This window comes from Pyxicephalus adspersus, chromosome 8, assembly GCF_032062135.1.
Source record: "Pyxicephalus adspersus chromosome 8, UCB_Pads_2.0, whole genome shotgun sequence".
NCBI lineage: Eukaryota > Metazoa > Chordata > Amphibia > Anura > Pyxicephalidae > Pyxicephalus > Pyxicephalus adspersus.
In genome coordinates, this window is record NC_092865.1 from 28499132 (window position 1) to 28524868 (window position 25737).

The 25737-nt window shown below is 38.2% G+C and overlaps 3 protein-coding genes and 1 pseudogene across 4 annotated transcripts in view; 1 reads left to right on the forward strand and 3 right to left on the reverse strand.

Annotated features, from left to right (window-relative positions):
- The window catches only part of DR1 (down-regulator of transcription 1), a 9477-nt gene extending 6885 nt beyond the window's left edge, over positions 1–2592 (reverse strand). Inside the window, exon 1 of the mRNA XM_072419870.1 lies at positions 2314–2592. Within this exon, the coding sequence (XP_072275971.1) occupies positions 2314–2533 (220 nt within the window). The 5' untranslated portion in view covers positions 2534–2592. The remainder of the gene's footprint in view (positions 1–2313) is intronic.
- Positions 2593–5770: 3178 nt separating this feature from the next.
- On the reverse strand, positions 5771–18598 carry LOC140336630 (retinol dehydrogenase 8-like). Its single transcript, XM_072419871.1, has 6 exons — positions 18409–18598; positions 12687–12848; positions 10975–11154; positions 9881–9974; positions 9350–9533; positions 5771–8762 (listed from the first exon to the last, which is right to left on the reverse strand). Exons 1-6 carry the CDS (start codon positions 18503–18505, stop codon positions 8529–8531), a joined length of 951 nt encoding a protein of 316 aa, XP_072275972.1. The 5' UTR covers positions 18506–18598; the 3' UTR covers positions 5771–8528.
- On the forward strand, positions 13175–13284 carry LOC140337509 (U2 spliceosomal RNA; annotated as a pseudogene).
- A 3046-nt stretch (positions 18599–21644) lies between the features above and the next one.
- The window catches only part of CCDC18 (coiled-coil domain containing 18), a 42227-nt gene continuing 38134 nt past the window's right edge, over positions 21645–25737 (reverse strand). For both annotated transcript variants that reach the window (XM_072419872.1, XM_072419873.1), the window contains exons 26-28: positions 24839–24955; positions 23605–24102; positions 21645–21819 (exon numbers count right to left, since the gene is read on the reverse strand). In XM_072419872.1, coding sequence (XP_072275973.1) covers positions 21790–21819; positions 23605–24102; positions 24839–24955 — 645 coding nt within the window. In that variant the 3' untranslated portion in view covers positions 21645–21789. The remainder of the gene's footprint in view (positions 21820–23604; positions 24103–24838; positions 24956–25737) is intronic.

The following is a 25737-nucleotide window of genomic DNA, read 5'->3' on the forward strand; positions in this document are numbered from 1 at the left end:
ATCCATGATTAGGATTAAGCCGTGTTAAACACATGCAATGAAAAACCTAGTTAGACATCAAGAAGTCAATGTGGAATATTTGACTAAGGATTGAGATGTTGCTTTATCTATCAAGCGGTCATCAGGTTTATGATTTAAGCAGACATAAAATGTGATATATTACTGGCTGTATAAAGTGGGACTTATCAGCAAGTCTCAGGGGAATGTAATGGGCAGATGGCCACCAGCAGACAGCGCTGCTCCAAGTTAGTCATCAAAATGAACAGTTTACATGATATGAAATAAGAAGACACACACCATATTCAATAAAACACACACACACCAAAATGTCTGAGAAACCGACTGGAAATCATAATATAAGGAACTATGGAAACTTATTCAAGTTTCCATCAAAAACTGACATTTTTACCTTTTTTAATACTTGCTTTTGATATTGTTTCATACGCAAATGAGAGTTTTCCCCTCTACTGCCAGTGTATTCAGCAACCCTGCTGAGAAATAGACCTGCACTGACAGAGAACAATTACCAGATTCTGCAGGTTATAAACACCCCATGTGGATATACTCTCAGAGATCACATACACAAATATCAGATCACATATACCTTATCCTCTCCTCCTCCTGTGTCACGGTCTGTCATTTGAAACCCTTATTTAATGTACAGCGCTGCATAATATGTTGGCGATATATATTTCCTGTTTATTAATAATAATAATAGTATTTCTGGAAAGTGTATACTTCACCCAGTGATCTCCCCAGCCCCTTTTACCCTGGCGCACCACCCAGCATTTTTCAGTGGTTACTGAAGAGTTGGGTCACAGTACAGGGCCTGCCACCCACCTACAATTTCTTAACACTCGGCTTAAAAAAATTTGTGGGTTGAACACTGACTTCATTCATGTATGCACAAATATTAAGTCTTTTAATACATATGAATGTGAACTATCTTGCCTTTGTGTACATTTAATATAAAAGCTGCACCATTACTAATATTGTATTGAAACATCAAGCAAATATACAATTAATAAATTTATATTTACTTCATGCTTCAATACAATCGTACTTTTGCAGAAAAAAAAAACGTTTTCTCTACTCTATTTTAATTACTTCCAAGTACTATGGGATTGGCATTTATTCGACGTACTATTTAGGAAAGGTATCATTCCCCCCAATTCCCCTTATTAAGGCTGCACCATTACTAAGCTGAGTTTAGTCAAATAAAAGGTATTATCAGATGACAGACCCCATCTTTAGTTTCAGAATTGTCTTCTCCATCATGTCACTGGAGTCAACAGAGGGTTCTATGAAACGTATTACTTCCTCACTGCTATTAACTTTTTCTATAAGAATATTAGGAATGAACGCAGCATGCATCAGATCAGCATCTGCAAGGAGATTTCTGCTGATAGGCATTGGATGTATGACAGTCCCTGGATCTGATATACCTGGTGCAGTTGTGACAATCCCTGACTAGTTCAGATCACATGAGTGTTTAACAGAAATTTTTTTTAAACCTGGTGTGAAGAAATTGTAGGCGGTGGTTGCCTCCATATAGTAATCTGACTCTTCAATAACCTTCCAAAAACAGGCGGGTGGTGCACCCAGCTAAAAGGGGCTGGGGAGAACACTGCACATGTATGTCTGTCAATAACAGGATGCAATATATATGCAATGTCTGGATCACCAATATACAAAGGTAAGGCTTAGCTTATGTATACACATAGGATTTTTGTCACTGGAAACAATATTTTATGATCTTTTCCAGTAACAGATAAACAAGCAAGAGCTGTACCCATTCTGTTCTATGAATAAGGGAGGACAACTGAGCAGCACCCTGCTGTGCTCTCCTCCATTGACACGCATAGTAGTCATACATGGTCCTTGTTAATTGATAGACCATACTTGATTTATAAACAACATTGAGGGGCTGCTATACATGTCACAATCTTAACGAAGGCGCACACGACATTTCTGTTGTCTAAAGTGTGTTTGCAACCCTTACCGTGTCTCTAATATCTGGTCCAGGTGTGGCTGTCTCATATCAGAGGTCAGAAGCTGCTGTCTCTCTGAAATGTGAGCCTGCTCTCTCTAATATCTGATGTATATCTGGCAGTCAGTGGCTGGCAATGGCTGGATGATTATTATCGGTCACTGTGTATTGTAGTGATTGGAAGGCACAAGGTGGGCACATGGGGTGGGTACATGGGCACATGGGGTGGGTACATGGGCACATGGGGTGGGTACATGGGCACATGGGGTGGGTACATGGGCACATTGGAGAGCTCTGCCCCCATTCCCGGGCTGTGCACTCACCCTGGATGACATGTTCTGGGGAAATAGTCTTCTTTTCCGACTTGTTGCAGATCTCATTGGCCTCGGAGGAGATGAGGTGAATGAACTCAGTGCAGCAGTTCACCACCAGTTCCCGGGCATCATTGGCCACCCGTACGCTGGGCAGAGTCTCTTTAATCATCTTGTTTATAGCAGCCCGGGGGATGGTGAGGTCGTCATCGTTCCCGGAGGAGGAGGCCATGTCTCCGGGGCGGCGGGGAAGAGCGGGGGCCTGGAATAAAAGGGAAATAGCCGCTGTCACCGGGGTCCTTCGCCTATCCGTTAAAAAGTAACTCCCTGTATCCGTCGGGCGACCGTAAACTATAGTTCCTCGTTCGCGGCGCGCGGTACGCTGGTTTCTCCTCACAACATGATCGGAGCTCCAAGGCTGCACGCAGAGCGGACCGGAGAGACGGCTCGGGAAGCAAAGAAGAAGCGGGTTGGTGCCGGTCACAGGAACATCCCGGCTAAGAGAGCCACCTTCTCCGACCGGAAGCGGCGTCTGGGGGAAGCGCGGCGTACTGCTCTCCACTTCCGGAAGCGCACCCACGTCCAGGTTACCATGGCTTTGCTGCGCTGGCGCGTCGTGACGTCACACGCTGCGGGCCACTTCCATAAAGGGAGTGCAGTGAGTCTGCAGCCAGTTGGTGTGGTGGGAGTGAGGGGTTGGTTGGGTTAGTAGGGGGCAGGATAAGCTGGGAAGGGGCTGTTATTGGACGGTGGGGGTGCAGCAAGGTATAGCTCCAGCCAGCCTTACCAATTCTAAGTCTTGTTCCTGCTCTTCATTGATAGCTATACCCTGGTGTCTGACTTAATTTCCTGGCAACGTTGATAAAGGGAAAACTCTCCCCATAGATATTAAAAAAAAAAAAAAAAAAAAATATCTTTGAATGTTGTTGCCTAGAGGTGTCATTTTTTTCACCTCTCATTATTTTCGTATTTCCTCTCCGCTTTTGTCTTGGTACCAACTGTCCTTACACTGGATAATTTATTGGTTATTTACTCTCTTGGTGTAAACTTTGAAGAAATAATTATGTTAACCAGCGACTTGGTCCTGGGAACCATGCAATGGATCTGCTACAGCCACATGCTAACAATGGATCACAACAACCCCCCCCATTCACTTGAGTGGGAGAGGTTGGATTTGCGGGTGTGCCTGTGGCAGAAATGTGCAGTTCATTTCAGCCCTGGCTCTTCCTTTCTGTATTGGAAAAGGCCCTTTGTGTACCTCCATTGTACTTTTATGTATAAATCCTTTATGTGCTCCTATACCACCAGTTCCATTGTCTATTGCACTGAATTGTAGTCTCTGGCTGATCACACTGAGAAACTACAGCTGAATGTCGCCAAACCCGAAAGGGGGCTTCAAAGAAATGAAAATCCAGAATTGGTCTGTACAAGCAGCTTTTCTATTTATAACATCCCTAGTGGGTGGTAAGTCTGGATCCTGGACTTCTGGTTTTGCTTCCTCCTTTTCACTGGATTTGTCTTTCCTGACCCTGACTGACATCACCCACAATGTGATTTGGGTAACATTTAATTCCTTGGTGCAGGGTAAAAACAAAGCTGGAACAAAGGCTGTTTTCTCCGGTTTTGTTTTAAAGTGACACCAGAACTCAGCGAGTGCCATTTGGTTTTGGTAAAATCGTAATCTTAACTTGATATTCTCATGGAGTGTAAAAAGTACACATTTTTTGTTAGTTAATAGAGTGGGGAAGCTTTTTTGCTAGCTTGGACTTTAGTACTAAAGTGTGCCCATACTGAGGGATGATGTGAGCTGCCATTGCTGAACTCCTACAGAATGTTGATTTGATATAAAGCTGATCTTTTGGTGGCGGTAGATTCAGTCTCACACCTGAAACAAGCATGGAGATAACATTGTGACAATTCGCTGACCACCTGAGCTGTATACTAATTCCAGGTCACTGATATAGAAGGTAAAGGCAGAGAATCAGAACCAAGGTATAATATTTTACATACAATTCAACAATGGCAGCCATATTAACTCTCAATTTATGAACTACATTTATCTGTTTGTTTCTATGTTGCAGATTTTCCCTGGCATCCTGATTGTTGATGTTGTTGCTTAGAAGATTGTTGGGGTGAATCCTACTAATGGATCCCAGACAGCATTAAAAATTATGTAATCATTCCCCAGTCTGTACAAGACTTAAAAAATGTTTTTTGGCTCAATGTACAGTTTGTTACTAACAAATTGTTCACCAATTTACTTTATTTTTCTTTGTGTGTGGTAGTATAGCATCATTAGAGAAATAAAGCATGGGCGATTACTTTGAGTTGCGGTCTGCTACCTTATATTACATTTACATGCCTTTCATATTATTATTATTAGCAGACTTTGTTGGCTACAGGTAGTCTCCAAGTTAAGGACATCGGACATACAGACAACTACTAGATAGGAACAGGGCTTCCCTGCATGCTTGTGTGCAGCATGGAGGCTTGATGATGGGAGGTGGGGGGTGGTTTGCATGACTGGCAGAATAAATCTTTTGCTAAACACAGCTGAGGTTGTGGGTGATCTAAAGGACTGAGCTCTTTCTGCAACTTCTTGTAAAGGTGCGTACACACTTCCAATTTTTATCGTTCCAATCGAACGACGAACGATCGATTGGGCAAAAAATCGTTCGTAAAAAAGTAACCAACGACGCCGACGAACGAGGAAAGTCGCTGGAAACGAACGAACGACCGGACCGGTGGATCGGATTGGACGACGATCGTTGAACATCGTTCGTGTGTACGCTCGTTCGTTGATCGTCCATGGGCTGAGCATGCGTAATGAACGAACGTTCGTTCACTTTCCTGTCGTGCACATAGTTCCTCTATCGCTCAAACGATCGTATCTATTGTGTGTACAATATCTAGTAACGATCGTGTCGTTATCTCTATGTGCAGGATCGGTGCTATACGATCGTTCGTCGATATCGTGCAGGATCGTTCGTCGTTCGTTTTTCAACGATAATAATTGGAAGTGTGTACGTAGCTTTACTCTTTAATGACAGGACAAACTGCAATTGTTTGTTTGCATATCAAAGCACAGCTTGCTCTAGAAGTTAATGAATGCCTAGGCTCCATAAAGTTTTTTTGTTTTTGTTTTTCTTGCGTTTTACTGATTTTTATACAGTAATAGATGGTTTCAAAATAGTAAAATATTCTTTAAAATTTTCAAAATAAAAATTACATTTTAGTTAGTCAGCATCAGGTTATTGGTATTGCAGCTTGGTAATCCGAGCAATTGAAGGGACAACCTACTGCACAAACATGCAAAAATTGCCATGAAGGTTCTATACATTATGCATAGGAATTTTTTAAACTATTAAAAATAAGTTTTACAGGCTATGAGTCTGCCTATAACCATGCCTAGGTATATCAAATTTAAAACGAATCCCTTAAAAAAAGTTGGTACAATAAAAGAAAGAAGCAAGGAGTAGAAACATTTTTATTATTATCCAAACACTAACATTTTAATATCATGAAAAATTCTGTTTTAAATTACAATATTGTACACAGGATTAGAAAAGGAAAGCTGCAGAAATGTATTGTCTTCTACTCTGTTGTCAGGCTGTGCTGCGTCACCTATTAAACTCTAATACCACAGGAGGATGGAGCAGAAATAAAAGCTGGGGTGAAATTGGAGCATGTTACTCACAGAAAAATAGTTATCAACTTTTAGAGGAAGCTGATATGTTTACTACTTCAGTTTGTACAGAAACCATATATATTGCTGAATCGTCTTTCATTGTGTGTAAAATATGAAAATAGATAGTACTACTGGATCATGTGACATAAAGTGACAAATGGACTTGGCAAATAAATGTTGTAATTGCAGGATTTAACAGGTAAATCTGTCCATTCATAACCCAACTTCTCCTAGCAGCTATTCCAGACATCTCTTGAGATAATCAGGTTGTGTATGCAGCAGATAACGAATGATCAGATACTTGATTAAAAGGTCAAAAAATACATAATGACACATTGCTCAAAATAGGGGTTGGAAGTTTATTCATTTGCAGTTTTACTGTTAACAAAGATGTCTGATAATGGCCAGCTTCAGGCTACCTATGGGTTATACGGCTTGCCATTAAAATATCGGATTGTTTAGTGGGACCATGGGTCTTGAAAACTTGCTATTTTTTCCACGTTAGTTAACCATTAAGACTGGATTGACATCTACGTGTTATAGGCTCCCTAGTATTCTATTGTAATTAACAGAAACACATGTTTTGTATTTCCATGGCATTTAATACAACTGTGCAAAGCACTATGGGTCCCGCTGATAAAACTATATTTATTTATACTAGTTACTATGTATTTATTTTTTTTTCCTCTTTATTTAACTTGTATATCATTAAAGTACACATGTGTTGTATTATATATAACCAAGTTTTTCAGCCAAGAATTGAAAGGCCCTCTACCCCATAATTTCTCAGAATATCCCCAACTATGACTTATTATAAAAACCACCACCAAAAGCCTCATGGATGTGTCTCTTGCAAAAAAAACTTGCAGTATATCTGTTGTAACATAACACGCCACTAAAATGACAACAAATTCCACCTGGTACACCTAGTCAATGCAGCAAAAGCCTGCAATGTAAGGAACTGAACCTCCAAATAAAGTGCTTTGCTAGAAAACAGAAATGCAGCAAATGGAACATCTCACTTAAAAAATTAAATCCAAGAAAGAAAATTATTTAAAACCCCGGAAATCTTTCGGTTTTTACAAAGACCCGTGGCTTTAATAGGAAAAAAAGACTTAAAATGGATTAACAGTTTTTGTCCTTTTGTTATCTTTAGTCTATTTTCCACCTCCCTATTTTTTTTTTTCTCCTATCAATGTTTTATGATTTTTCCACCTATGTTCCTATCAGTACACTCCTCTAACACAGAAGATTCACATTCTCCACCTATTACTACACATCTCCTTAGCAGTGGAGGAGTTCCTTGCTATAATAGCTCTACCAGATGCAAATTCCTAAAGTGTCAACCTGTGGAAAAAATAGCTCAACTGTATATGCTGATGGAACTCACTGATTATTCCATATGCTAGGCTCAGCAGATTTATGACCATTTTAGATTTATCTTGTCTGTTTTTGCAAATTCTGTACTTGCTTTGACATTTGTTAATGTGTAAAAATGTGTACAACCATTGTAGGGATGAGCTCAATGTTTCTAATGTAAAATAAATATTTTCTTGCACGTCAGTACAAAATCTAGATATAAAGAGTCCCATGGCTCTACTAGTAATGTTACGATCTGGCCTCTCATACACATTTCTATTGGGTTTGGCTTTAGGATGGATCGTCTTTTTTGGCCAGTAGGAATGTGCAGGAGGTGGGTCTGCAGGGGACCTTTTCAGTGGTGTCTAAACTTGCTTGTTTTAGCACCCTGGTATTTAGGGCACCTAGGCAAAAAAAGATTTAGGGTGTATCATCTTTCTAAACCAGAAATGATATTTGTTTGAACAGACAGCCTGCTTGTCATATTGCAGATTGTAATAATTGTTCTGGCATTGTTTGGAACAACTTCATTTTTACACTAATCAGTAATATTTGTATGTCTTGTTTCCATTGACCTATAAACAGAACTGTTCATATTTCACAATAAAAAAACAAACAAACAAACAACACAACTTACAATATATTTACAAATGAAAAATACAAAAAATAGAGAGTTTGGCTAATGTGCGTGTTTTAAAGGAACACTATTGCTTTTATAAAAGCACTGCAGTTGAAAACTGTTAAGACGTTGAGTTATGCATTACTAAGGAAATAGGAAATGCAGTTTGACATACCGCTGGTGGTGAAATCTGGTAAAGCTACAAAACCATACATACGTGTGGTATGTTTGACAACAGTTGGACTGTTCCATTGATCTTTGCAGAACGGCTGTGGAAGGTAGGTAACCATGTGATGTGGATCTATGTGGTATGGATCTATGTGGTGGATGTTGGGTATCTTAGTGCATTCCATGTTATCTCGAAAACTGTTAAATATACACCATGTATTTCATTTTGGTGTCACGAACAGTTCTACAAAGCCTTTGGAAATCTGGACTGATTTACTAATTTATGGTAAAAACCATTCACTGCTGCCTTTTCCATGAACACTGACGTGGTTAGGGTTAATCATTTTGCATAGAAAGTGATCAAATATACAACATAGATACACTCAGTGGCTCTTAAGAATGATTTTTCCCAAGGTCAAAACTCTTTTTACTTCTCCATCTCAGCAGTTTGATGAAATTAAGGCTTGCATTAAAAATTTTGTCATGTTGAAAGACCATCTTGTAGAAAGTATCAATAGGTAAGTCACCATTTGGGTCAGCATATTTTAGCGTTGTCATTGGAGTGTAAAGGGTATTTGTCTGGTGACGGAAAGGTGGGTTATCGGAGAGAATAATCTTCATTGTGTGCTAAAAAGTAAAAGGAGAAAATTATTTCACAGGAGCACCCACATGATGCCAATGAAAGTAAATTCTTCAGGACACATAACATCTAAATAAAGCTAATTTGGTTTCTGAGTAGCTGTGCAATGGGTTGTGGACATGGGATTGTAAAAGGACCCCTCACCCGCCATACACTGATCCAACTAATTAGCACAGGTTATGATGTGCATATCACTGAGTGTTGGATATTTGATGGGCAAAAATAATGTCATATTATCTTCTCAGAACATTTACAAAAAAATGGCTGAGTAACACAGGTTCCAAGGCTTTTATAGTGCCTCAAGAGCTAAATCCTGATAGGCAGCCTCCGCATTTAGTATAGGTTTTATATTATACTCATTCTGAGAGCCTTTCTGTGATGAGGGCTCTCTCAGTGGGCCTGATTTTTTTAAAGCTCTCCAGGGCTGGTGAGGTTACACTTTCATTAGTAAAGCTGGGTGATCCAGCAAACCTGGAATGGATCTGTTTCAGGATTTAAAACATTTGCTAGCAAAGAATGTTGAAGAAATCCATTCTAGGTTTGCCAGATCAGGAAGATATTGTAATGGTATTACCTCTGCCACATCTTCAGCTGTCTGGCCCAGGCTCTGGAAGATTGATTTATAGTTTTTAAGATAAACGTTGGTAAACATCTCTGCGGTTTCCTTATCTGCTCCAGAAAGATCCATTTTCATTCCATCTTCATATACTTTCCTTTCAAATTCTGTGATGACTGGGCCAGGTTCAATTAGGCTGAGGCTAAAATACAATAAAGAGAGAATTCAGCTAAATAAAATGCTATATGACAATCATTATGATTATCTTAAGGACTAGGACCATTTTCTACTTCTACGTGTCTGCTTTACTGCAACTGACCTCGATTTGTCTTTTCTTGAGCTCTCTGTATAAAAAACCCTAACAATGAGCTGCCATTATTTTTTTAAATTCCCTTGATCCCACCCCGTCTCCCAATCTTATACCCATTTCTTAAAGATTTCTACTGTGCGGACTCTTTTGCTCCGCTCTTCTGCTTTTCAAATCTCAGCTGGATCCACATTTACTATAAACCTTATATTCATGTTTTAGGTTTTAAAAGCCATACTCACTGCAGTTTAAACTTCAGTGCCTGTATTGCAAGACTTTCACAGAAGCCTTCAACAGCAAACTTGGAGGCAGCGTAAACATCATTAAATAGAATACCTGTAAAAACAGACATATGCTTATTTCATATGTAGGGAGTCATGTTAAAAAAAACATTCATCTAGTTAAGTCTTACATATATTTTCTATGTTACTGGAGTAAATCCATTTATCTAGCCTGTATCCACAGGGTTTTAGTTTGAAATCAGCCACAAAGGGCAAGCGGCTTAAAAGACTAAAAAAATGGACACCAGGAAACCCCTCTCAATGTTTTGGAGGTTGCCCACACCCAGGGTCCCTAGTGCATATCTAGTGCGAATCGTTAGTGGTCTAACCTTTTGGCCTCAATATTTCAAGGGACTATCCCTAGACATCCCGTGATGGCCTTGCTAAACTGGAAACCTGACTCACTTACCTCAAGCCAATTCCATCTTGTGGATAAATTTTTACTGCTGCCAAACAATGCGTAACAAAAGCTAGGAAATCTACACTTTGCTTTTATGAGGTGTTTCCTGGACTCTTTCTCAATGAAGTGTATAGCGCAACAATTGGACACCGTGACCTAATTGACCTAATGTTAACCTAATGGTTACCTTGGGTCCAGTACTTTCTATCACCCTTATTTGAAAAATCCTTATTAATGATGTGACACCTTCTTAATAAAGGGGCAACTCCAACTTTAGTTGCTATTGCCTCCCTTTAATCCCTCTCCTCTTTTTCTGTTCTTTCTATCTTTCGTTATTCTATTTTCTCATCTGTTTGGTGCCTGTTACATCATAGTCAAAGAGGTGGGTATTTGTCCCCTGGGGATATGGAAGACCCTCATTACCTTCTATCTTCTGTTTCAAGCATAACATAGACTCTACTCCTAGGACTAGTAATACTTTGCTTCACATACAATGTTATGTATTTACTTTATATTTATCATATTTTGGTAATTCCCAAACATTTTTTGAAAAAAAAAAAGCAAGTGAAATATTAGTTCATTGATCGCCACATCTACAACTACAGGGACAATTTAATTGTTCTAGTGTATTCTCATGGTACCAAATCTCTTTTACCTTGTATCCCCATCACACTGCTTATTATAACAATGTGTCCGCTCTTTTTCTTTTTCATGTCTGGTAATATCTCTTTCAATAGTCTGACCAGTCCAAAAAAGTTTGTGTCCATTACATTTTGCATTTCTTCAATGGTTTGACATTCAATGGGGCCAATAAGTCCCATTCCTGCGTTGCTAACTGTGGGTGATAAAGATTTACAACATATAAAGTTAGGAACAAGACATGCTATGCGGCTTTGCATCTTGTTTACATCCTAAACATAAAGCACACATTCACTTCCATATATTATACAACGTATACAAAATTCATACTTTACAACACAACACATCCAAACCCATTTAGCAAATATAAGCTCTGTCCTGTTTTCCTACATAAATTTCCTTCTGCATTATATATCAGGACTATGAATTCTTCATCTATGTAGATGGCTTTGTTTTAGCTCACAAATATGATTGTAAGTATTCATAAAATGAACTGTGAGTTGACTGCATTGCATGATATAATACCAACTCACTATGTCCTTGGCAATAAATTACACAGTAAATATCATGTATCAGAGAATTACAGCACTGCAAATATTTGTTGTACGTGTACTGAATGTTGATGAAAATATATCAGTTTATTGCTAGCTGTAGACAGTGTACAATCTTTACCTTGTGGTTTGGAAGACCTTTGTGTTTCTACAACCAGCACCCACAACCCTCTCAGTTTTATAAAATAGGGAACGCTTGTAGGAATAATGTTAGGGATTTTGTGAATAAAGCAGACATGATGAAAAATGGCAATTTCCACCTAAAAATGTAGCATTATATATATATATATATATATATATATATATATTATTTATATATATATACATACATATATACACACACACACACACACACACACACGATACATGCACATCAAACGACTATCAATTGACCTTTCACAGAACAGAAAAGGAACAGAAAAATCCCAGTTGTTGTGCTTGAAATGCACTCAGCTGCTAATTCTTTTTGTAGGCTGACAACACATAGCACATTTGTGAACCTTCGGTCTTAACCCAGATACTTTCACAAATGTCTTTTGTTACTTAATCAAACCCCTACCATAGTATAGTCTCCACAACACACATTGTAATTAATGTAAAGTCCAAAGGATGCAAATGTAAAGATCCGAACTAGGATGATGCTCCCTGTTTTAACCTAGGAAGTGTGCAGAGGACTGAGAACAGCCATGAATTTCTGGCATCTCAAGGGTCATGATCCTTTCCAACAACTAATGACTGCACGATGCATGAGCAAGTGCTGTACATACAGCAGCGTTCTGCTCTATGGAGAGGGGAGGGGGAGAACGACAGCACGGCACCCTGCGGCACTTTCTCCCGCTTCACTTGCATTATGATCATTCGTCGTCAACTGTCCGTGGATCTGCCAGGACAGTCATTCGGACTATGGACGATGAGCGCTGTACACACACAAGATTCTTGTCCGATATTGGCCCTGAGCCAATTATCAGACGAGAACCATTGCACATGTGTATGTAGCCTTAGTGCCCACATTTTGTTGAGATGCCTCTGTGTTTGGTAAAGTTGATTAAAGAGTATTATTTATTAGAACACACCATAATAAACACATGCATAACAATACATTATAACATCCCTACATTGGTTGGAAAGAACTTCCATTAAACAATGATCAAGTCATATGAACATCATGGTGCCTTACCTAGAATTTCAACCCTGCGATCAGGAATGCTGTTGACACAATTCCTGATGGATTCTTCACTACACACATCCAGCTGTTTTATCTCCAGGGTTTTCCCCACATGCTCTTCAGCAGCTTTTAGAAGATCATCTTGCTTTGCCAGATTCCTCATAGTTGCATAAACTAGATACAACCAAAAGAAAATGTAAATAACATGTAAATAGAATACAGAACTGAAGCATTTTACAGGTTGACTGTACACATTCTGGGATTACAAATTGTGAAAAATATTGATGTTACATTTACATTTTCATGTTCTTGTCATGTCCATATTTTCTTAAGGATATCCCACATATGCATTTGGCTATTCTCATTATGAACATATGCAAACCACCTAAATCTCTCTAACTCCAATGGTTTGAAAACACAAACTCACATAACAGGCATTTACATTAATTTGATCAAATTTAAACATATATCTGAATGTCTGGTGACTCAGTAGTGAGCAGATCGCTTCTCGGCCTTTTGGCTAAGATCAAGTGTAGTACCTAATCCTTCCAGTGTTCAGGGTGGAACGGAGCTGTATTCCTGGCAAGAATGCAGTGCACTAGTACCTCTGTTAGGATGGCCTGCTTGATGGTGTAGCTCTGTAAGGGGCCGCCCTATGGTAATTCCTCTGGCTCACGTCCACCAGAGAGAGACATGGGGCCTGCCCTGATAAGGAGCTCCCAGATAGTGGACTGTCCCCCTGGTTGGAGCGGGGAACCCCTGGTCTGGCTATCAGCTACTAAGCTAGCGGAATCTCGCTTAGTGTCGTCCCTCTGGAGTGGCGATCTAGAGGTACCTTAAAATCATTTTGGCACATCACATGCTGATTTTAGCACATTTAGCCTTCATTCTGCATTAGCTACGGCTAGTGCAGATGGCAATTTTTATACTCTTGCCCAGTGTGTTATGCACCGAGCACTTATTTTTTTATGTATTTTTTCGTTGTCACAATCACTGGTGTGGTATTTGTGTGCCACTTTTTGATGGAGGGTGCTATTCCCTTATAAGCTAGCCCTAAAGCCATGGGGAGTACTTTGGCTTTATGGCCAAGTACTCTCCCTTACTGGGAGTGTCTCTTGGGGAGAGCTCCCAGCCTAGTATCTGTTGGGACTGCTTATGCAGTCCCATAGAGAAAAGGACCCCGTCTGACTTCAGTCAGAGGGGCTAATAGGTCCATTTCAGCTTCAGCTGGATGGACTCATTACCCAGCCCTCGTCAGGAGCTTCGCTTCGGGGGGGCTGGGGAAATTGGGTTGCCCTTCCTCTTTGGAGGAGGGATCACAATAGTGCACTTACACTTTTTTATTGAGCACAAGGTTTTTGTTTAGTGGATCACGTTATGCGAGATTCTATAAAAAAAAAAAAAAAAAGTAGTGAGCAGATTGGAACTTCCTGTGCACTGTCCACTATTCCTGTCCACTATTTGCATAGTGATAGAATGTTATGTTTGAGATAAAAACTAAATGTGCTGCAACACTGGGACAAATGGAGGTTAAATGAGTATAGCAGGAACAGTCGGCACATATATAGATTAGAAACATGTTTTACTCTGACACCCAAATATCATTTTTTCTCAGAAGGCACAAACGTTCAGGCTCATCCAGTATATGGGAATATGACTGGGCTTCCAGGCATTACATGCACAGCAAGATATCATGGTTCATCTCTCATGTTTCTTTGTTTTAGTTGCATTATATTTTATTATTATTAATATATTACAGGATTTTTATAGCGCCAACATATTACGCAGCACTGTACAATAAATAGGGGTTACAAATGACAGACAGATACAGACAGTGACACAGGAGGAGGAGAGGACCCTGCCCCCAAGAACCTACAATCTAAGAGGTGGGGGAAGTACCTACCCAATTTCTATGAAAATAATAGGAGGCAAAGACTTTACATTAGACTGCTTTATAGTGCAAAACTTTACTTAGGACAGCAGGATTTTATTGCAGCTCTCAAATAGGTAGACATGCAGCAATAAAAACCCAGCAGAGGTTCCACACCTTCTCCTATCTCTATTTGGCTGGAGTTGGGCTTTAGGATCAGGTAATAAATGATTAAGAATTACTATCCTGCTGGAGAATTAAACAGAATATTTGGTGTAGATTCTTTATAATGGAATTGACACAATTATTATCAATGTTATCCCAATCAGCGGTTGCCAGGCAACTGTCATAATGGCAGGTGGCAGCTTGCTGAAGATCGGATGCAACATCAAGCCTTTTCATTATGTGAGCTGAGACTATTTCTATACAACAGGGAACCAGTCTGTATACAGCACAAAATATATCTGTATATGAGATTTCCCTTCCAGATTTCTATATTACAATGGGGTGCTTTTATAAATATTAATAGAATTTCAGTGTCCATAGTTTTTGTGAACAGAAATGGCAAGAAATACTATGTTCGTTGTTTGCTCAGCAGAGAATAATGCTTGTCTTGCGTTCTTCTGAAAACAGCAGCAAGAAGCCAAGATAAATATTAGTTTTACAATGTATTCCTCAGAAATGCAATTTTCTGTCAGCAGAGAAATCACATGGTGATGTGCCCTTGCATGTCGGTATATATGGAGAATACTGTCCTTATGTGCCTCATATACAAGGTGTAACAAAGTCATTATAGATACCAGATTTTTTAAGGCAATGCTAGGTGAATTGGTCTGCAACCAATAGGATTCCACCAAAAATATGCTGTCAATATGTAGTTGTTGTCACTAAAGTCTTTACTGTTAAGTTTTACTGACACATTCCTACTTTGTTGTTCGAAAATAAGTGTTAAATCAGACCCCATACTTATCTTGTCTTTTGCACAGAACTACATACCTGTGACTACAATTCATGCTCTAGTCAGAATGTCATACTTTGTAGCCACCGCCACTTGCAGAAAGCCAGGACTACAAGTGTAAACAACCATGTACATGATATACAGTGCAAGGAATTATGGGACATATTGTTTCCTAATAAGCAGAAGCTGATTGTGTAGCTGCTATGCCGTTTAGCCAGAAATAGAAAAGAACATCAGGACCCTCTACACAAATTGACTGGATAAACGTTTTTTGCTAAGGGGTCTCCATTGGCAGATTAAGCAGCCTGAAAGTGCTAGAAGAGCAAGTGCAGGCACCTTGCTACTGTACTGGACTTGTAAAAGAATATAACTCTTGCAGAAACCCTGATTTTATTATCTTACTTATCTGTCCAATATACCCACCCCTCCAGCGCTGTGAGGGCCACGTTGTCCCCCTGTTCACTCCTTTGTTGCTGCTCTCCTTTTGCCCAGTCTTTTTCTGAATTCTAAGCCATCTTCAGTGGCACCACAGGAATGGCAGAACTCCCACAAATGTCTATGGGAGTTACTTCATCCCACCACAGATTCATACAAAATGTTACACTAAGCTGTGCACGCACAGAAAATATTAGGGGAAGCCAGAAAGCAATTTGACAGAAATGACTTCATAGAGGTCTATTTATATAGCAATAAATCTGACATTCACAGACACATTACCTAGTGTACAATCCTCCAAGTCCATGTATTCCAATAGCAGTAAATAATTATTTAGCAGGAAATGTTTAGGTGAATGTCAGATTAACTGCTTTAAAAAAAAAACTGCCCTTCAGATATTTTTATACAGCAAAGTTTGAATATGGCTTTAGGCTGCCTATACATAGGGCACATTAACATTTATTTACATTGTTTCTCAAATTGCAAAACAGACATAAAATGGTGGTTTGGGTTGATTTGAGTTAGATTGTTGAAATAGTTTTCTTCTGCTCTCAATTTTAATTTGAGTGAATAAATTGTATTAAAGCTATCAAATTATTGGCTGATTTTTAGTCACCAGTAATTTGTTGGTCAATCAAAAATTTTTTTGGTAGATTGCTTTTGTTAATTGACTAACAATTGCCACATATTTCGCCTTGTTAATAATAAGGACAATAACAATAAAGAGAGGAACTCTGCTTTTATAATTGAACAGGGAAAGAACAAACTTTGAAATGACCATCATCTGTGTTTCACTGAGCTAATACAAGGACTTGAAGCATTTATTAGACATCAGGACTGAATGAGTCATATACATTTCAGGCAGATGGGGTCATCTATAAGAGAGCTACTTCTGCCATCTCTTTTATGATGTATAAATATTATAAATTTACTGATGACGAACATGTATATAACTTAGGATCATGAGAATAGCCCCAAACCATGAACATTAAAAAAAAGGTTAGCAAAACTGTCAAGCAAAGTAAGAAATGACTTATTTGAGGTGCTGCTATACCTCTATTGTCCAGTCACTGGTGGTTTGTATACTTACCTGCAGTGCAGTGGTGAGAGAGGGCGAGAATCAGCCTGTGCTGTCTGACAGAGGTGCTTAGAATGGAAGCCTAACTTAGAATTTACATATTTTTTGCAAGTAAACAGTTTACCAGAGGATTTTTAACTACATACTTGTTTTGATGTAGAATTAAGACCAGAAAGAGCCAAAAAAGCAACATTTTAGGATAAAGACAAGCAATGGCAGCCTATGTGGTTCAATCTACATGTTGGAGGGCATTGCTTTTATTAAGGTAACTGGCCCTTGGATTTTCATTGTGGGTGGGGGAATAAAGCACAGCTATTGTGTAGTACTGCAAAGCAGGAAGTGGATTATGCATATGTAATAAGCAAATATGACTGCCTCCCATGTATGTCATACCAAACTATACATAAAATCAAGTTTTTTTTGGAATTCACAATTCTAGCATTGTTTATATCAAGCTGCTTATATATATGTACTGTATGTAATTCTAACTCGATAAACTGGAATTCAGACTTACAAAGGTAAAAGTAAATTCACTTACAATGGTGAATGATCACATTGCACGGGATAATTTGCTTAGCAACTGTGGTAGAAATTCACTATCCATACAATACACGTGCAACCCAAAAAAATAAATAATTTTTTCCTTGCATGTGATTAGCTTCATCTCATTGGCTAAGTTAACTGAAATATTCCTTGCAAGGGATAAAAGACTTTTCTATGTGAATAACCTATATTCTTTTAGCAAATCAACTTAATTGTGTTTAAACATAAGATTTACTTTTCACATGACTGGATAAATTGTGCGAACATTCCCCATTTAAAAAAAATCAGCCCTCAAAGTTTGAAATCACTCATCCCATGCTTACTATCTTAAGGAAATTCAGTTATTCACAAAAATAATTGCTGATCCTATTTTCTACAAAAATGCTTCTGCCATTATTTAAACTTTCAATGAGCAGATGTTTTATTATTCGTTATGGTGCCATCTTCTTCTGCGCATTCATATACCAGACTTACCTCTAATTAGAACAGAAGATCCCATACTGTCTGCATCTGACTTCATATGTATTGCAGGAGAACAAACATGGGACAAAGGAGTATGCAAATATACATACATATTCATAGATTAACATCCACATTGTCCCTTGTTCATTTCCTTTGTTTTCATGACGGTGAAAAAGAAGTCATTAGGTTGTAAAGCTTTACGAAATAAAGGTATCTTTGATGTTCCTATGGATTTTACATTAAGTATCAAACAGATCGCAATTATTAGGCATTAAAACGGTTTGGTGTTACCTCTAAAATACCTCTCTAAACTGCTGTGATGTTCTTTGTTCACAGGCTGCATATATCAGTACCATAAAAAATACAGTTCCCAATCACACACAATTACCTTTAAATCTCTTCTGATCATCCTTGGCCAGCCTTGCTGCAATAGCCAGTCCTATTCCCGATGAGCATCCTGTAATGAGTACATTTTTCATCGCCATCCTTCTTTCTTTGACCTGTGTTTGCAATAGCAATATCAACCAAAGACCATCAACGTTGAGGAAATGTTACTTCTGTTGCCTAAATGGGCGCCTCGTACTGTTTTATTCATGCCCAGGCTGCGTCAGCACATCTAAAAATGCAAACCTGCACAATTTGTGGCTAAAGCTGGATAATCTCTTTTCTGACATTAATGGGGGTGAACAGTGTTAATGACATAATCTGGATAGAGAGCTGCACCGTAAGGCCAACACAGGAAAGAGGAGGGTGACTTAGGTTATGAACTCTACTATTCTTTGACAGCTCATTCATATTAGATGATCACATGGCAAGTATTGTTGACTGTAAACAATTTGATATTTAGTATTGGCATTAAACAGTGTGTGGAAAGATCACTGAAATTCAATTTTTAACTAGATTATTATTAAACTTTTTTACAAAGTGGTAACATATTATGCAGCCTTGCACATTGAATAGAGGTTGCAAATGACAGACAGATGATACAGAAGAAGACCCTGTCCAGAAGGTGGGGGAAAGTAGTACAATAGGAGGGGCGTATGGAATAGTGGCAAGTAGTGATGGAGACAGAGACAGAAGATAACAGGTAGGCAAGTTTGAAAAGATGGGTTCCAAGGGCTTTTTTTTTTTTTTTAAATGTGCAGAAAGTGGAGCAAACCAAATATGACAGTATGATATGAAGGAAGGTAGTTTCAGATAGTGGGGATGGCCCTAGAAAAGTCTTGGAGCCATGCATGTGATGAGGTTATGAGTGAGGAAGTCATTATTAGGTCATTGGGGAAGCAGAGAGAGCAGATTGTGGTTTATTTTGTATCAGGTCAGAAAGGTAAGTGGGACAAGAGCTGTGGAGGGATTTGAAAACAAAGCACAAAAGCTTGAATTTGATTTGAAGCCAATGAAGAGAACTATAAAGAGAGCCATCAGAAGAAGAGTGGTGGGAAGGATGGATACGTTTGGCTGCAGGATTCACAATAGGTTCCAGATTTGTATTATTTCTGTTCCATATTTCATATTCATTTTAGGTAATAACATTTCTGACATCTCTAAAATTTGTAATGTTTTTTTTTAGTAAAAGTAAGGAATTACATTTGATAACATTTGTAATTTACACTTCATATCTACAATATGTTTTGTACTTGTGACAGTTTATATTGGTTACATATGTACAGCCTTTCTCAAAACACACTTTTACACTAAGATTATTTACTTCAATTTAGGATGCAGCAGTCACAAGAACAGTCCATGGTTGCCATGTTCACCAACATGTCTTTAAAAGTAAAACTAAAGTAATTACTACATTGAAATTGTACCTTTGTTTCAGTCATGTGACCTCCCTGGGTCTTTTTCTCCAGGAGCAGTAGTTTCCTAAATTTGCACACACAGCAGCCCTCAGACAAGATGGGGGTCAGAGCTAGATGCCACCAATGCCTGCTAAACAGGGGAAACAAGCAGTGTGTGCTGGTGTTATTAGTGTACTGGTTCCACTTTGCTGGACAATCAGCATGCTTAGAGGTGTGCTTTGAAGAACACAAAGCACGTCAGTTATACAAGACAACAATAAGGTCAGCTTTATTACTCACCTAAGTTCAGGCAAATCCTACCTATGTAACCATTTTCATAGATTAAAAGGATAATTAAAAAATGTAAAAAAGTTGATATATTTATGAAAAATAGATTGCTTAAACATACTTCTAGAACCAAGTGCAGGACTCTAAGGCCCTATGCACAATGGGGTCCACAGTGTATAATCCCATCATTTGCAAAGCATGCTCTAAAGATCTAGGTCTGAAAGGATATGGTGATTTGGACAGCTTGATAATTATGAACAACAACAACAAAATTACCCTATATGCTCCCTTGAAAACCTTATGCAATAGGTGCAAAAATACCTGTTATCTCTGCTATAAATCCAGTGTGCAGGTAATACCTTGAGTATTAACTCTGCAGCTTTATTGCCTACAGCCGTATCAGCCTGCACAGATTACCTATGTGACATAACTGCTCTTCCAAAGATTTAGTTTAGTAAATGAGGGTTATCATTCTAGGACAAGGACTGTGTACTGGTAGGGTCACCAACTTAACATATAGGGGGTAAAAAGCCTGAAAAAGAAAACTGCAATTTATTACAATATTGTGCTCATGCTTTAACATAACAAGTAAACTTTAACATTGCCTGCAACATCTGTTTGTTTTAAGGTGTAACACTTCTTCTGTTTAGTATTTCCTAGTATTCACTCTAAAATAGACATGGTAATAGTTAGGCTATATGAAATATTAGCGATGACCCAATCACTTTTTAACTTTCTGTAGAAGAGCAAAAAATAAACAATGCTGCTTCATGTTTGATCCCCTTAAAATCCCAATTCTTTGCAAGTTCCAGAACACTGCACATCTGTACTGTATATGATATTCTGCCGATCGAATGTACTATATTGTTGACACATAAAATACAATTGTGTACTAGTGCTGAAGACCACGTGTTTCAATCATAAAGAGAAAATTACTGTGAAATATAAGATTCAGTAATGCACAATCTTTCCAATACTTCTGATCAGAAAAGAGGAGACTGCTTATGATATGAGACAAACTATTTGTCTTTTTGAAAATTAATAAACATGATTTTACTTCAATATCCTGTGCACATCCTGGTTTCCTAAAATCCCTTCTGTGTAATATATAGGACCCAAGGTAATAATCACCTTTAACAGAACATCTGTCTATGTCTTAAAGTTAATAAACATGGAGTGTTAATTTGATAGGCCATGCAATATGATGAAATAATCCATTTATTTTACCAAATACTACTCTAGACAGACAATACTAAAAAAAAGGTTTAGTAAGAGCCAAGCTTTGTTTTGGTTTTACATTTTTATCCCCAAATCTTTCCGTGCAATAACAAGTCTTTATTTCACATTGCACTAGACTGAGATTCCCGTGACCAGGGAACACACTGCTCAACAGGATAGAATTATTCACAGCAAAGATTGGGACTCATAACTAATCACCCTGCATGACACATAAGAAGATTACAGGAGCTTTCTTTTTTATTTTGATTTTGGTGCTATGCTTGAGAATGCCACATTCATTAAAAAAAGAAACTTTCCAACAAAGGACACAGTCACATTACTCTAAATCTTTTATTTCACGTGTACATTATTTCATACAAAAAAATCATACAAATATCAAAAGGTAAAAAAATAAATATAAACTACTTTTTCAAAATAAATAAGACATACAAATAAAAGATATGTACGATTGTCAGCAGGGTTCATTCCTGTGTAGATTGTGAAGTATAAATCTGTGGAAGGAAAAAAAAAATTATTAATTATTCCACACGTGTGGAGGAATCGACTCCAATTTTTTTGACTACTGATAAGCAATATAACACTCACATTATGAATACAGCGAGATTGTAGTGATATAGGGATATGGTCCAGAGAGTAAAAAAAGGGAATGATACCTATAATGTGTACACTAACAGCAATGGTTTTGACAGTCATCTTAAGGATGGATATCTGTGACCGGCAGCATGGCACAGCAGCCAAATGTGTGTAAAATAATACTAAATTTGTGCTATTCTGTACAGATGTCCTATCGACATTATTCTTAAGGAAAATGGTAGTTGGAGTTCATACTGAAAGAAAATTATATGAACCGTGGTCAGGGTTATCAGGTTTAGTGGGCTTCTACAGTAACCTAAACCACAGATCTAATTAACTTCCCAAGAGCTCACAGGAATCTTCAACTGAATTTGCCAACACATCTGTGGTCTTAAACTATGATACCTACATGTTAGATTTCAGTGACAGAAGAAGGAACAAACGTTGTACACGCTTGATCTGACAGGACAGATTGATGAAAGATGAAAGACATGTTTGATTTCCATAGACTATCATGACCATTTGGCAACAATATTCTACGTGTGTTGGTAGCTTTAACATTCACAATCACACATATAGCTTGATGGTCATTGATAAGGGGATTCCAAGAAAGCAAAAGTGTTTCCTGTTTTGTCTGGCAGCCTTGCATGCAGTGACATGGGTGTCTCTGCCACCTAAAGCACCTCTAGTTTTGGTTTGCAGGATAACATTAATGAAATCTGATATTAAAGTGTGACCATACCGTAATAGAAAATAGTTCTATAAGATAACTACTCTGTTTCTTAAGAGTACATGTTACTTATGCTGTAAGCCTATAACCTATTGTCTTGAATATGTGCTCATACCTTTGGCTACAGCTACCCAGTGTTCAACATGGATTTTATTAGTACTGTATAGTAAAAAGGTTAAAGGGAAGGAATAATGCTTTTGTAAACTCTTTTACTGTAAATACATAAAAGGTACAGTATCACAGTACCACTCGCACATTTGGCAGGTGGAGTGCACAAATCTATTCACCACCATCTCTGCACAATAATTTACTGATATGCAGCCTGGCTGCTTACAATACACAATTGAATATTCCAGGAGTTCAAATCACACTGATCTTCAGCTCATATTCAGCTCATACAACTCCTCTGGATTTAGTCATTTAGTGCAGGACTTTCTTATTAGCAAGTTTTTGTGCACATGGAAGCACCAGGTATAAAAGGTATTGTTCTTTTTCTCCTCAGGTGTATATTAGATTTGGGTAGTGAATCTAAACCTTTTTTAGTGATGATATTGGCTTACCAAACAGGACTCAAAAATTTGTTCCATCTGAAGCTTCTCTGAGATATTTTGTAAAAAAAAAAAAAAGTTCCTGGTTTATTAATGTGACCCAACTTCTAAACGATTGCAGAAGTGATCAGGAATCTTCCAAAGACGGAAGCTCATCCGTTGTCATACCTGTGAGTAATGGGATATACAGCACCACCTACTGATGATATTTATATAGACCATTAAGTCAATGTACCCGTAAACAACACAAACACCTCCACAGAATGTGTTGTAGGAATTTAATCTGACTTATTTTAATATTAAACCCAGTATTGAAAGGCCTCAGGGTTTATAAGTTTACAAAGGACACTCCTGTGCCTTAACACAATAACAATTCCTGTAATGTGCCAAAGTAAGACAAAAAATAATTCAAAGTAAATACAAACCTGTTTTTCTTGGCAACTCTCCTCAGTCCACAGATTCTTGTCTGGGCTGTGTGCCTGGGAGGCTTCAGATAATTTCATCTCTTGTTTAATGTATTTCAGCATTCCGCTGAGTGTGCCTAGATCAGGGCAATCTGAGATCCTATTGCAGTGATCATCCACTGTATACTCAAGAGGATTGAATGAAGTGTCACTCAGGTTGTCGCAAGGCACATGGGTAGCCTTGTCAGTACTTCTCCTTCCTAGTGGGGAATCCTGCATGGCATCCATCATATTTTTAGGGAGATCTAGCGAGCTGATGTCTGTAAGGCTTAGATCACTCATAGAGCCTTGTACATTCCAGTTTTTGAAGTCGGAGACATCGGGAAACTTGTAGGATTTCAGCACATCATATTCACCAAGTATGTCAGGAGACAGAGATGATTTATTCAGTTGTTGGTTAAGGCCAAGCTTTCTTTCCCATCCTGAAATGCGAGCTTTTAACCTGGTGAGCTCAGATTCCTGAGAAAACAGAAAAAAATCAGATTGAGGTTTTCAGGTCTAAAGACTAAACTTTCCATAATTTCTACCGGTGCACTTGTTCAGATGCCCTAAGCTGGGTACACATTGACAGTTATTGTGGTTGGAAAGGATCTCTCACGATCCTTTCCAACGACTAAGCAATGCACGATGCATGAACGAGTGCTGTACATACAGCACCGTTCTGCTCTATGGAGAGGGGGAGAGCGTCAGAGTGGCACCACACTGCCTGCTCTGCTCCTTCCCTTTCATTAGGATCATTTGTCGTCCATTGTCTGTGGATCCGCCAGGACGGCCGTTGAAACGATGGACAATGGGCCCTCACACGCCAAATGTACACACGCCAAATTCTGGGCCGATATCGGCCCCCGAGACGATTATCAGGCGAGAACCATTGGACATGTGTATGTAGCTTAAGTCTAGCTAATTACTAGTGTAGGGAGTGATTTAAGAAAGTTGAGATTGTTTACTCAGAAAATTTTATCAGGAAATCCTTCCACCACCAAAAAATATCAGTACTGGGTAAGTATTCTAGGCCATGATCTACCATTTAAAGGTAACTAGGATTTTTAAAATGAAAGTTAATCAATATCAGCCCACATATTTTTTAATTACAGGTTCCCTTTAAGCATATCACCACCCCCATGAAAAAAAAAAGTCTACGGAAAAACTGGTGCCATGCTGATACATAGGTTTGTTTTCCAAAAAAAGTGCTTACTTTCAGGACAAGTACTTCATTAGTTGCTTTGATCACCTCATTTCTGGCTTCAAGTTCTGTTTTCAAATTACAGACGGTATCTTGTGCTTCTTCCAAATCTTGTTTCATCTGCTGCAGCTGGAGATGTAAAAAGAAGAATTTCTATAAACAAATCATAAAGAAAGCAGTTTTCTCTCTAATGTATATGCAATCCTCTAGTTCCCTTCATATGTATTTTAGTCATTTATTATTATATATGTGTTGTCAGTGACAAAAGGTATTTTTAACCCCATGGAAATATACCATTGTCAGAATATGAGTTTGGATAAATCATAAGTAATAAAATCATTTTAGCCCCATCACAAATACCATAGGAGTTTTTCTGAATAGCAAAACTTTAAAGCTAATCAGGCTCAGGAAGCATTTATTATGCCAGAATTCCACACATAACAGAAAATTTCTGGGCCAGCAGATGCTTTCATTATTGAAATCTATATAATGCAAAAAATTTATTTTCATAAAGATGTGTAACACATATAATAGCAATTTGAGAACACAGAACAGGATTGTGCAACAAAGACAAAGGTATAACGAGACAGTTGAATAATTTGTATTACCACTAAGCACATGCTGTAAGTTTTTTTTGTACTTTCTGCCAAAAAGTTGAACTCTAATAAAAAGTTTTTTTGCATGCTTGGTAACAAAAAAAAAAAACATTAAATAGAGCATTCATTCCTCTATGATCTCAAAAATGTAAGTAACAACTCTAAAGACATGATCCTTTTTGAGGTCATGGAGGAATGAATGCTCTATTTAATGTTTTTGTTTTTTACCAAACATGCACAAAAACTTCAGAGTTCAACTCTGCACAATCTTAAAATAAGAGACTTGCAAAGAATATACAATCTTTAAGTGGTATG